Source organism: Uloborus diversus, chromosome 2 (genome assembly GCF_026930045.1).
Source record: "Uloborus diversus isolate 005 chromosome 2, Udiv.v.3.1, whole genome shotgun sequence".
Taxonomy (NCBI): domain Eukaryota; kingdom Metazoa; phylum Arthropoda; class Arachnida; order Araneae; family Uloboridae; genus Uloborus; species Uloborus diversus.
In genome coordinates this window covers 1230258-1242601 of record NC_072732.1, presented here as the reverse complement: position 1 = coordinate 1242601, position 12344 = coordinate 1230258, and the positions used below count along the sequence as shown (strand labels likewise).

The 12344-nt window shown below is 34.3% G+C and overlaps 1 protein-coding gene across 1 annotated transcript in view; it reads left to right on the top strand.

The window, feature by feature from the left end:
• LOC129216849 (uncharacterized) overlaps positions 1 to 7367 on the top strand; it is an 89082-nt gene extending 81715 nt beyond the window's left edge. The window contains exon 21 of the mRNA XM_054851061.1: positions 7178 to 7367. Within this exon, the coding sequence (XP_054707036.1) occupies positions 7178 to 7282 (105 nt within the window). The 3' untranslated portion in view covers positions 7283 to 7367. The remainder of the gene's footprint in view (positions 1 to 7177) is intronic.
• Positions 7368 to 12344: the final 4977 nt, after the last annotated feature.

Below are 12344 nucleotides of genomic sequence, written 5' to 3'. Positions count from 1 at the left end.
TACCTTTTGTTATTGACTTCCATACCGCAAGTAAATGTTGAAAATGCTTCCGAATTTGATGTGGATATATTTATTGATATCGATGGATAGGCTTTTATCCCTTTCAGGGGCAGTAATCGCGCTGTGAAATCACTAATTTATAAATTTTTTTCTCTGTTTTTTATGAATTTTTTAAATTAAATCGCTTGAGTCCTCTTCTTTTAAGTTCAATAAAAAACATTAGATGGTAGAATAACAAACAATTTTTTTTTTCGTAGGCTCAATTTCTTGTTCAAATCATCAAATTTTCAATTTTTCGTTTACCCCAAAATTTGGAATTTTTTTTCAGATTTTAAAATTAGCGCTGAAAGAGTGAATCATTTTTCTTCTTTTTTCCTGAGGTAGACAATCATATTGTTCGAAAAGATTCAAATTCATTTTTACATGCATAAACATGGTTTTTGTCCTTCCCCAGGTGCGGGGTGTAAATAAATAGAGACATCACCCCAGTAAAAAAAATTCTGGAAAAAAATTTTTTAACGGAAAAATCTATGTCTAGATAATCAAATAAACCCATTTGTGGTGTTTTTTCTTAAGATTTCTCAAAAATTAATGATGCGCCCGTGAAAGAGTTAAGGGGCACCAAACTCTCCCGATTCATATGGGAGACTCCCGAATTTTTGTGCCTCCCCTCAAACTCCGAAACGAAGTTAATGTGTCTCGAATTTTTATCAAAACAATAAAATTTCCTGAAATCAGAATTTTTTGGGGATTCAAAATTTTGGAAGCTTTCAACAGTTCCGCAATTGTGGTCACAGAAAAGAAACCTTTTCCTACATGGGTATGAAAAGTGTACAGTAGATCCTCATTGTACGCGGGTTTATTTTACGTTGTTTCAATTATACACGGCTTAAGATTTGACACCTTTATTTTTTTTACACGGTTGGGTTTACGTGGATGTGGCAATGCAAAAGATAAAATTTTCCGCTTTTTTTTTTTTTTTTTTTGAAAATCCAAACTCCTAAATACTGCAGATTGCACTTAATAAACTGCATTTTGATGTTCTAATATTCGGGCTCGGGCCACTGGAGGCATTTTATGCGATGGGTTACAGCTGAGCTCTTTCCAGAAGTAAAGTTATTAAACTCACACAGTTCAGAACTCACTGGAAGAAGAGCTTTTGGGAGTGACAAAGGAGGCCAAAACCAACGAGGATACCGATGTCGATGACGCACAACCAAAAACGTTCACATTGAAAATTTTGAGCCAATCCTTGCACAATAGAAATGATCTTTTTGATTTGTTGGTGAGGGAAGATCCTGTCATGGAAATGTGACGCAAGTGATCATGGATGCGTTAATGATCTGCAAAGAACATAGACTAATAATAAGAATTGACCAAGCTATGGCAACCCTTTTGCTGCTCATAAACCAAACCATGTGACTGGTGGACATCCTAGCAACGGCGGGAGTTGATCCTAGCAGACGATCAACGAATAAAATAAATAGAATTGATGGAACACGGAAGAATGATCTTTTATGGAGTCCAATTTGTAAATTGGTTATTCGAAGTTGTAAATATATTTGTTAATATAGTGAGTTTTTCGTTTAGATAGTACTGCGCATTTTCTTTAGTCCATTTCAACAACTCTCTGAGCAATTCAAGATGTAAGCGCCCAAAAAGAATCGGCCAACGGTAAGATTTTTACCTACCATTTCAATTTAAGATACCGATGAGTACACTTTTGCGTTAACGCAAAACGTTTCCTCCATTACGTTCACGCCAACGCTCACGTAGCAGTTCCAAATAAAATAAAAGTGACTGAAAACTGTGATCAAAAACGAATGACTGATGACAAAATAATGCATAACTAAAAGAAAAACAGTTCAATCATCTCTGCACCTGGACAAAAAAATTATAATGAAAACGCATTACGTCTTAAAATACATGTCGAGTGCCAAACTATAGATAATGTTTCCATCTAGCAACCATGCCGCCAGAGTTTTCGCCGAGCCTCCCACCAGTCACATGATGTATCCATGAACCCATTTTTTCATCAGCAAGTCTGGGAAAGCTCGGTCTATTCTTATCATTAGTCTATGGCAAAGAATTACAGAGAAAAATTCTTAATGACTGCCAAAAGGCTATCATAGGCAGCTCCTCTTTTGATAAACAGAACACGAAATTTATTTATGTTTTCTTTATGTCATGTTGTGCATAAAAGTCGATATAAGTACACATCACGCCTATTATACAATGAGTCATCACCAGAATGAAGTGTTATGTTATCTACGGAACCAAACCCCTATTTTAACACTAGTATTAGGTAGTGATGTTCCGGATATCCGAGGGAAAATATTTTTAGGTATTTTGTGTTACTTTTTTTTCGGCAGCAACTTATTCAAAAAAGAATCAAAAGAAATACAGTCAAGCTGACATTCTTCGAAATATATATATAATTTTAATAATATATATAATTTTTTTCAATGAAAATTTTCTACTGCTTGTGTCTGAAGCAACTCTGCACTTGGGTTTTTTTTTTTGGCTTCAACGTTATTTCATCCTGGCATTTTCGCACAATGTCCTTGAACTAATGAATGAACAAATATTGCCAAATGAAATATTTTATTAAATAGGATGACCATAAGTTGTTTCAAAATTCAATTAGTGTCAGGAGCAGGGTTGGCAAAAACCCGGGTTTTTTTAAAAAGCCCATGGACCCAGGGTTTTTTGGGGTTTTTTTTTAAATAAAACCCAAAAAAAAAACCCAACTAAAGTTGGGTTTTTTAAAAGAAATGTGGGTTTTTTTGTCTTTTTTTAGGGAAAATGTGGGGTACTCGTAGCATATTGTAGCGTAAGTATATGAACAAAGCACAAGAATTGTCTTGGGGTAAAAAAGGCTGGAAAACTAGTTAAAATTCAGCGTTTTCTGTAGAAAAGTATGAAAGACGACAAAACCCAAGAATGGTGAAATTTCAGATTTTTTAGTTTCCATGATTACCAACAGTTAAGGCAAAGATACTTCTCGAGTGATAAAATCTCATGTTCGTTTTTAATTACTACATTTTTTTTTTTTTTTTTTTGCATTTTACTTTATTGTATTTCATTTTGTTATGCAAAACTACTGTAGAACCTCAAGTAGTTTAAATCCCTATTTACTGAATTCAAGCTTAATCAAGACATTTCTTTGAATTTTATGTTGACTGTTTTTCTATTTCTGTGCACAGATTAAGAAATATTAAACTTTTTCATAAAATAATGAAAATACTGTACATCCTATTCTGTTTTCTGTTCGACCGTTCATAAAACCTGTTAATTTCTAAAAAATATAACTTGTTAATTCGAAATTTGTGACGTGTCGGGTTGCAGAAAATAATTCACATGAAAGCCTTTTAGCTAGAGTAGTTTCCTCTGTACAATCTACAAATATTGAGAAAACCAGACGTGACAGGACTCGGTCAAGATAATTTGAGTTATTTATTGACCAGTTAAAGATAAAAGTTAAATATATATTTTTTAAAGCTTTGAAGTATTTTTAATGCCGTTAAGAGTTAAGAAATACTATTAAAGTTCAAAATTCATTTTTTATGTCCATTGTCTGTGGTGAACAACAAATAAAATAGAAGTTTAAATTGAAAAAGTATTTAAATTAATTACTTTTTTAAAAAACTTCTCAAAAAATTAAAAAAAAACCCAAAAGTGGGCTAAATAATGGGGTTTTTTTAATGGTTTTTTTCAAAAAACCCATTGGGTCCAATCCGGCCAACCCTGGTCAGGAGGTGCTTCTTTGTAACATACTTTACCTGTATTATCGTCTCTTGTGAACAGGAAATATCTGAATTTTTTTTTTTTTTAAAGTGAAATCAGAATCAAATGTATGGAAACATAGAACTTTAAAGGCTCATTTTGAACTCAACTGCAGGTACGACTTTTGTGTTTAGCACCGCAGTACTAGCCTATACACAACCCATGATTTTTTTTTTGGATCATCGTTCTACACCCTGTCCCTAACATATGGACTAAAGCATAAAATACTCATACCTGCCAACCTCGGAGAAAAAAAATCCGGAAGATTTTTTTATTTTTATCCACAAGATTTTAACGCAAAATAAAATCAAACAGGACACCTACCCTCTTTACATTTAACAATATATTAGTTATGAATTTCATATCAATTGAAATTACTTTCGTTTAGTAAATATTACTTTTATTGCTTTCTTTAAAAGTTTGGAAATAACATTTGGTACTCATCTTAAAAAAAGAACGAAGCAAAAACAGCTCGAACTGAGAGAATGAGAAGATAATCGGCGCCGAAATTGTGCCCCTAGTTGCCCGCCGCGACGCTTGCTTTGATTGGATCCCGATGAAGTCATGCGCTGTATCACGCAGTGACGTCATAATCTTGCCTCGCTTCTTCTCGTGCCATTCTCTTACGGCAACCTTACCTTGGCTACTTGGCGGTGCCGCGTTCCACAAAAGTATCGTTAGCGCCAAAATTGGCGAGATAATTATTTTTTCTACAAAACGTAAAAAATCCGGAAGATTTTGCTCATACCCGGAAAAACGGAAAAGGACATAAAAATCCGTAAAACTTCCGGGAAATCCGGAAGGCTTGGCAAGTATGAAATACTATTTAACAGCAGAAATAAGATTATGAGAATTTCTTTTCTTATGTGTATAGTTAGAAACTGCTCGAAACACACAAGTTAAGATTAATGTATCAGAAAAAAATATTGTCGTCCCAAAATTTTTACATTAGATAATTTATAAATAAGAGATATAAATTGAAAATTATGTTTCTTTTTGAAAAACACACTTATTAAATAGTATTAATTTATTGCGTTTTAATGACCTCTAATTACTTCTTGCTAGCAGTTTTCCACCAAAAGTATCGAGTTTTGAACTTTACAAACATTTTTTCAATGGATCTTGAGTGTTACAAAAAATCTGATTTCTTAACAGTCGGTCATTACGCTCTCCTCACTGCTGAGATAAATGCAAAATTAAAAAGACTGTTGATTGTACTCTTGAGAGTTCTACTAGAGTTTCAAAAGTTATGGAAATTTTGAAGCGGTGGGCCAGAACCGGCGTAAAAGAACTGGTTGTGTACTACAGTGAAGCACTGTTTTTGTATTTCTCTTTAGTACGTCCCATTAAACGTTTTTTCATTTATACGCTTTTTCATACCGTCCCTTTAAAAACATATAAACAGTGCTTCACCATATTATAAAATACTAGCTGCGTTGCCCGGCTTTGCCCGGTCTACCTTGAAATAAGCCATAGCGTCAAGTGAAGTATCTTCAATAACCAGGATTAAATGAAAGAAAAAAAAACCATCATGCAAAATTTTCTCGCCAAACAATCACGACAGGTACTAAAATACTTTTAAAGAATTGAAATAAAATGAGAAAGGTGGATTTATAAAGCGTAACCATTTAAACACAAAATAAAATAAGTTTAAGAATTGAAAATGAGAAAGATGGAAATAAACAATGGATTCAAGAAGCGTTACCGTGGAAACGCAAAATAAAATGGTTAAAAACTTGAATAGAGAACAGATTTTTGAACTTCATTTAATTCGCTTGTAACTTTTTTTCTAATGGAGATGGAGGGTTAAACTTTCGACCTTAGGTCGAGTTAGATCTGGAGTAAAAAAAAACAGCTCTTTCAAATGGAGTCAAAAAGAAAACTGTGGGACAATGTCTTCACTTTTTATTGATGGATTTAATGAAGGAAGAAGTGCCTAAATTTTAGCTAAGTCTAAAAAAATTCGAGCTAAAAACGTAAAAAACTCCCGCCGTAAGTAAGTTAGATCATTGTAAAAAATTGTGTGTAATGCAGGAAGTTCTCTTTCCAACGGAATATAATATTAATATATGCAACTAATTTTTCACCCCCATATTCGGGAATTTATGTGAAAATTGGGCCTACATTGGAATTAAAAAAAAACGAACAATTCATCGAATTGTTTTCGAACTGGTCTGCAAACCTTCTCAGGACTTAAAGGAACAAATTGCGCAAATTTCAGCTCAATCGGCCAGGGTTGGCAAAAACCCGGGTTTTTTTTTTAAAAGCCCATGGACCCAGGGTTTTTCTAAATAAAACCCAAAAAAACCCAACTGAAGCTGGGTTTTTTAAAAGAAATGTGGGTTTTTTTGTCTTTTTTTAGGGAAAATGTGGGGTACTTGTAGCATATTGTAACGTAAGTATATGAACAAAGTGCAAAAATTGTATCGGGGTAAAAAAGCTGGAAAACTAGTTAAAATTCAGCGTTTTCTGAAGAAAAGTATAAAAGACGACAAAACCCAAGAATGGTGAAGTTTCAGATTTTTTAGTTTTCATGATTACCAACAGTTAAGGCAAAATTACTTCTCGAGTGATAAAATCTATTGTTCGTTTTTAATTACTATTTTTTTTTTGCATTTTACTTTATTTTATTTCATTTTGTTATGCAAGACTACTGTAGAACATCGAGTAGTTTAAATCCCTTTTTACTGAATTCCAGCTTAATCAAGACATTTCCTTGAATTTTATGTTGCCTGTTTTTCTATTTCTGTGTACAGAGTAAGAAATATTAAACTTTTTCCTAAGATAATGAAAATACTGTACATCCTGTTCTGTTTTCTGTCCGACCGCTTGAAAAACCTGTTAATTTCTAAAAAATATACCTTGTGTTTATTCGAGATTTGCGATGTGTTTGCAAAAAATAATTCACATGAAAGCCTTTTAGCTAGAGTAGTTTCCTCCGTACAATCTACAAATATTGGGAAAATCAGACGTGACAGGACTTAGTCAAAATAATTTGAGTCCATTTATTTATCAGTTAAAAAAAATTAAATATATTTATTTAAAATATTTGAAACATTTTTTTTTTTAATGCTGTTAAGAGTTGAGAAATACTATTTCAAAAAATTCATTTTCTATGTCCAATGTCTGTGGTGAAGAAGAAATGAAAAAGAAGTTTAAATTGTGAAAGTATTTAAATTGATTTATTTTTTAAAACTTCTCAGAAAATTTTAAAAAACCCAAAAGTGGGCTAAATAATGGGTTTTTTTAAATGGGTTTTTTCAAAAAAACCCATTGGGTTCGACCCAATTGGGTCCAACCCTGCAATCGGCCGGGTAGTTCTCGAGTTTTGGGAGTTCAAACACACAGACGCTTTTTGGGGACTTCATTTTAGACTCCCGTCTCTCCCCAGATCCTCCGGCAGACGAAGAAGAGGGCCTTCGACTCCCTGGCCAAGGAGGAAGATCGTTGGGACGAGGAAGAGGACGAGGATGCATTCATCGACATCATGACGTGAAAATGTATCGACATGTTTCTTGTAAGATATGTACAAATTTTGTATCATAAGACTATTTTATGAAGCTGTACTCTTGTTAAGACTGTTGAATAAACCTGTTATCTGAACCTGTGTTCCTGTATTGGTGAACTTTTTTTCACGAACATGAAAGGAAATGGTAACCGAATTGACTTAATTTTTCTTTTTTTAACAGGCTTTTATTAGCTTCACCTGTATGTATGTATGTATCTTGTAACGGAATCTTGCAGCTCAAATTTCGCCCACTTCCTGCGATCGGATTCTTTTGAAATTTGGCACGCGACCTCAGACCCCATGACAATGCAATATTCTATAATCAAATTAACTCTTTTAACTGTTACCGTATATACTCGCGTATAAGTCGAGAAATTTTGTCCAAAAAATGAAATCAAAGGAAGGGGAGTCGACTTATACGCGGGTCAAATTTTCCGAAAAATTTTTCCCGATCAACGAGAGCTGGGAAGCTACGAGAAATGCCGATGTACGGTTACAGGTAGTCGCTGATAAGTTGCTTGTGTGAAAAAGTAAACTTATTCAAAAATACCTAAAAAAACCTAAATAATACACATAAATAAAGATAATTTTATTCCTCTTTATTAAGGATCAAATCAGCAATTAACAAATATCGTGAAACGTATTAAAATATTTAACGTCAACAGTCAAGCCATTCAGACTGAGAGTGCGTTCGACGAGCACGACCGGGAGCGACCGGTTAGCGAATCACGTGACAGCTAATGATCACTTGCTCAAATCAACCAATCAACTGCTTAGAATGGTAACCGCTGCGGTAACCGGTTGATCATAGAACGCCGCGGTTAGTAACTGGTTACTTACCGGTTGACCGGTGAGGTTCGTCGAACGCATCCTCTGATATCATTGACGATTCTGCAGCCGCCGATGTATACGATGACGCGGTGATGACGGAAGCGGACTTTAATGAACTTTTTTTTGCGTCCGACTCGGAATCCGAGTTCGAAGGCTTTTTAGAAATGTTTTCCTATTTAATTCCTATTTTATTTGTAAATAAATGTGTTCATTATTTTGAAATTTCTTTGAAAATAATTCGCGATGTTTTTGGAAAGTATGGGAGTCGACTTATCCGCGGGTTTTAGATTTTTTCTGGATTTTTCTCTGAAAAAGGGGGGGGGTCGACTTATACGCGAGATCGACCTATACGCGAGTATATACGGTAGTTTCCTCCAATTTTAATCAATGTTTTGGCGTAAATCCAACCATGTGAAAAAGGAAAAATTTTAAATACATTAAAAAATGCTCGCGAAAAGTATTTAAAAATATCCACAAAAACCTTTCATTTTTCTGCATCAGACAAAATGTGTTCCAATGTTCCGAGGTAATTAGAACATGAAAAATAATTGTTTTTAACTCATTTCATGCCAAAATTAAGGTGAGCCTTCAGTTAGAAATGCATTGCTGATCAGACCATTGTTGAACAAAACTTTTATTCAAATGCATCTCAAATTTTCAAATTAATGAAGATATGATTTCTGCAAACGTACATCGATGACTCACAGTAGCTTCCCATCGGGGTGCCCTTGTCTTAACTTTAAGATATTACCTCGCACTCGTTTTAAAAATAATTTCGTCAATTCAACTTTTACGAAAAGAAGTAATTGCAATTTTGCCTGATAATTCTCCAACAAAAGACTAAAAAACATAAAAATAAAATAATAGTTTAAAAAACTAAAAAAAAAACACGCTTTCGTAGCAAAATGAACTAAAAAGTGAAAACTATTCTTTGGATGATAGTAGTTGACCAATCACTTAATTTTAATGTAATACAAAAAAGCGTGGGGGGCTTCTTATCCGTTGTCTTGAAATTCTTCCATTTGTTGTCCATACAAAAATGTAAATCGGCAGCACCCCACGCTTTTTTGTATTATATTAAAATTAAGTGATTGGTCAACTACTATCACCCAAAGATTATTTTTCACTTTTTAGTTCATTTTGCTACGAAAGCGTGTTTTTTTTTAGTTTTCTAAACTATTTATTATTTTATTTTTCATGAGTTGCATTTTGTGCTATTGCAACGTTTCGGAGGGGGGTGGGGGAGAAAGCAAGAGGGGTGGAGGTCAGGACTTTGTGGCTTTTTAGTTTGTACCTTATGTACAAACATCCTGCCAAAATTCAGCTTTCCTCTAATTAGTTGCGACACGAAAACCGTATAATCATAGTACTGCTTTTGCAACGTTTCGGAGGGGGGTGGGGGTGAAAGCAAGAGGGGTGGGGGTCGAGACTTTGTATTTTTTTAGTGTATACTTTATTTGCTAACATCCTGCAAAAATTCAGCTTTCCCTAAATTTGTTGCGACAAAGCCTATTTTTTTTACCTTCATTGACTGGGCTAATTGGATTTGGTCTATTATTTTTGGATTTGAAAGTTTTTAAAGTTACAGTTAGTAACAGCTGAAAGAATTAGCTATCAATTAAAAAAAAAGGATTATAAACTATTCAACTGTCCTTGGAAGTAATTCATGAATGTTTCGAAGCTTTTATTGTTGCAATAATAAGACATTTGAACCCAGGAATATCAATCCTACGACTATATCCACAAATGCTTTGAAGCGATACAGGGCTCATAGCAAGTGGAAAAAAATATATAGGAGTTTAACAGGAAAAATATAGGAGTTAGATAGCAAAATATATAGGAGTTTGGTAGCAAAATATATAGGATTTTAAAAGGAAAAATATAGGAGTTTGATAGAAAAACAATAGGAATTTCAAAAACATATAGCATCTAATATGTTTGGAGCCCTAAAAAAATATGAAAAAACATAAAAAAACAGAGATCCAGTATAAATACAATTCCAGAATGCATGAAGTCATAGCAATGAAAAGAGTCAAAGAAGAGAGAGCAAATGAATTTTTGTACCCACGGTTACTTATATGAATCCTGTTCGTTTAAGACAACTTTGATTCAACTAAGCAAAATTGTGTGTGCGTGTTTTTTTTTTTTTTTTTTTTTTTTTTTTAACGTGGAATTCACCATACAATTTCAGAGAACTTTATTAAATTTTCGGCCAAACATGATATCATAAGAAGTATACCGCCAAATTATCCGTTCTCTGATTCTTTAAAGAATTTTTTACCAAAACAGCATGAAAAAGCAATTACAAAATTCAGATTTTAGCTTACGTACTTCGGAAAATACATCTCTCATTGATTGCTAAAACTAGATAATAATTAATTTGGACATTCTTTTTTCAATGTCTTAAATCTACCCATAGTTCTCAATATTGGTACGTCATTACTTCAATGCTAACACTAACGATGAAAAGTTGAAAAGTCCATTCAACTCCATGTTTCTCTCGTCTTACTGGTTTTGTTGGACATATCAAGAGAGAATCGTTACAAAAAGTGTGCAACACTCTGCCTCCCCATCGTTTCACTATTTACAGAAAAAGAAACTAATTTTTTTTTAAACGAAGGCAAAGAAGAAGAAAAATTGATCAAAAGTTTTTTCATTTTTGGGTAGAATTTAACATTCAATGAAGAAAATATAGCAGTTAGTGAGGAAATATAGGAGAATATCTGACAAATTTGAAAATATAGGAAATATAGGAGATATAGGAGGACTATGAGCCCTGCGATAATATGCCTTTTTAGTTTCAAAAAAAAAAAAAAGCCTTTTCTCAAAACGTGCCCTAAAAAAAAAATTAATTTTGACATCTTGAATTCAAATTATTTTTTTTTCGCATTCACGAGTGTGGGTATGTAGGCGTGTGTGTTTGTGTGTGTGTGGGGGGGGGGGTATGTATTTTGTGTGTGGGGGTATGTGTATGTGTGTGTAGGCATATGTGTTTGTGCTTGTGTGCAGGCATGAATGTGTGGGTAGTTGTGTGTATGTATGTGTAGGTGTCTATATTTATGCGTGTGTGTATGTGTAAGTGTCTGTAAGTATGCGTGTGTGTATGTGTTTGTGTATGTGTGTAGGTGTATGTGTTTGCGTGCGTGTATGTGTGCGTTTGTGTGTGTGTAGTTGTGTATGTATGCGCGTGTGTGTAGGATATTGACGCAACCTGGAGACGGTTTTCGCTATATGAGCAGCATCGTGAGGCGGCCGGTCGACGGTGGTGCTGTGTATGTGTGTGTGTAGTTGTGTGTATGTATGTGTAGGTGTCTGTATGTATGCGTGTGTGTATGTATTTGTATGTGTGTTTGTGTAGGTGTATGTGTGTGTGTGTAGGTGTGTGTGTGTACGTGCGTGTGTGTAGGACATGGATGCAACCTGGAGACGGCTTTCGCTAGAGTAGCAGCATCGTGAGGAGCCGGTCGACGGAGATGCTGCAGAGGGTGGGGGTGGGGAAATAAAATGATAGGACGCCAAAACAGTCAATGAAAGCAATCAGCAATCGTGATTGCTCAAAAAAAAAAAAAAAAAAAAAAAAAAACAGCAGCACCCTGCCCTTTTTTAATCCTGGGGAAGCTCTGTTATCATGCAGTGGCGCGAGTGTTATTGTTAAAACACATGGGTTATTCGATCATTGGCTATTATTTATATGTGGATTCATAGCAATTAAGTGAAAAATTTATAGTTTAATTGTTTCAGAAAAAAAAAACCCAACAATGTACTAATATAACACATCAAGTATCAAGGAACGACAATGCAAGATTTTTAGTGCCCTATAGTAATCAATGCATCAAATGGCAACAATGCATCGGGGGGTTGGTTTGTGCCGACAATGCTTCTGTTCTACAACACAGTGAAAAAATTTTCGATTCATCACTTTGAGTGGATGAGACGCCATTTCGGCAGAATTCTAACTCAGGAGATCGAAAACTTTATTTCTTTTGAAATATTTTCAAAAAAGTTGCGAAAGATTGTGAGTCTTTATTCTACTTAATGCATACAACTAGATTGTTTCCAATTTTATCTTTAGTTTAGCCCTCATTGAGACATTTGTGGATTTTACATTTTAGGGGTCTATGCTACTCGACGTTAAATCCCGGTTATCACAAATTTGCCATTTCAACTGCGCTTGCGCACGGACTTGGCTGATTTCAAAAATCTTGCTAAAATTAATTAC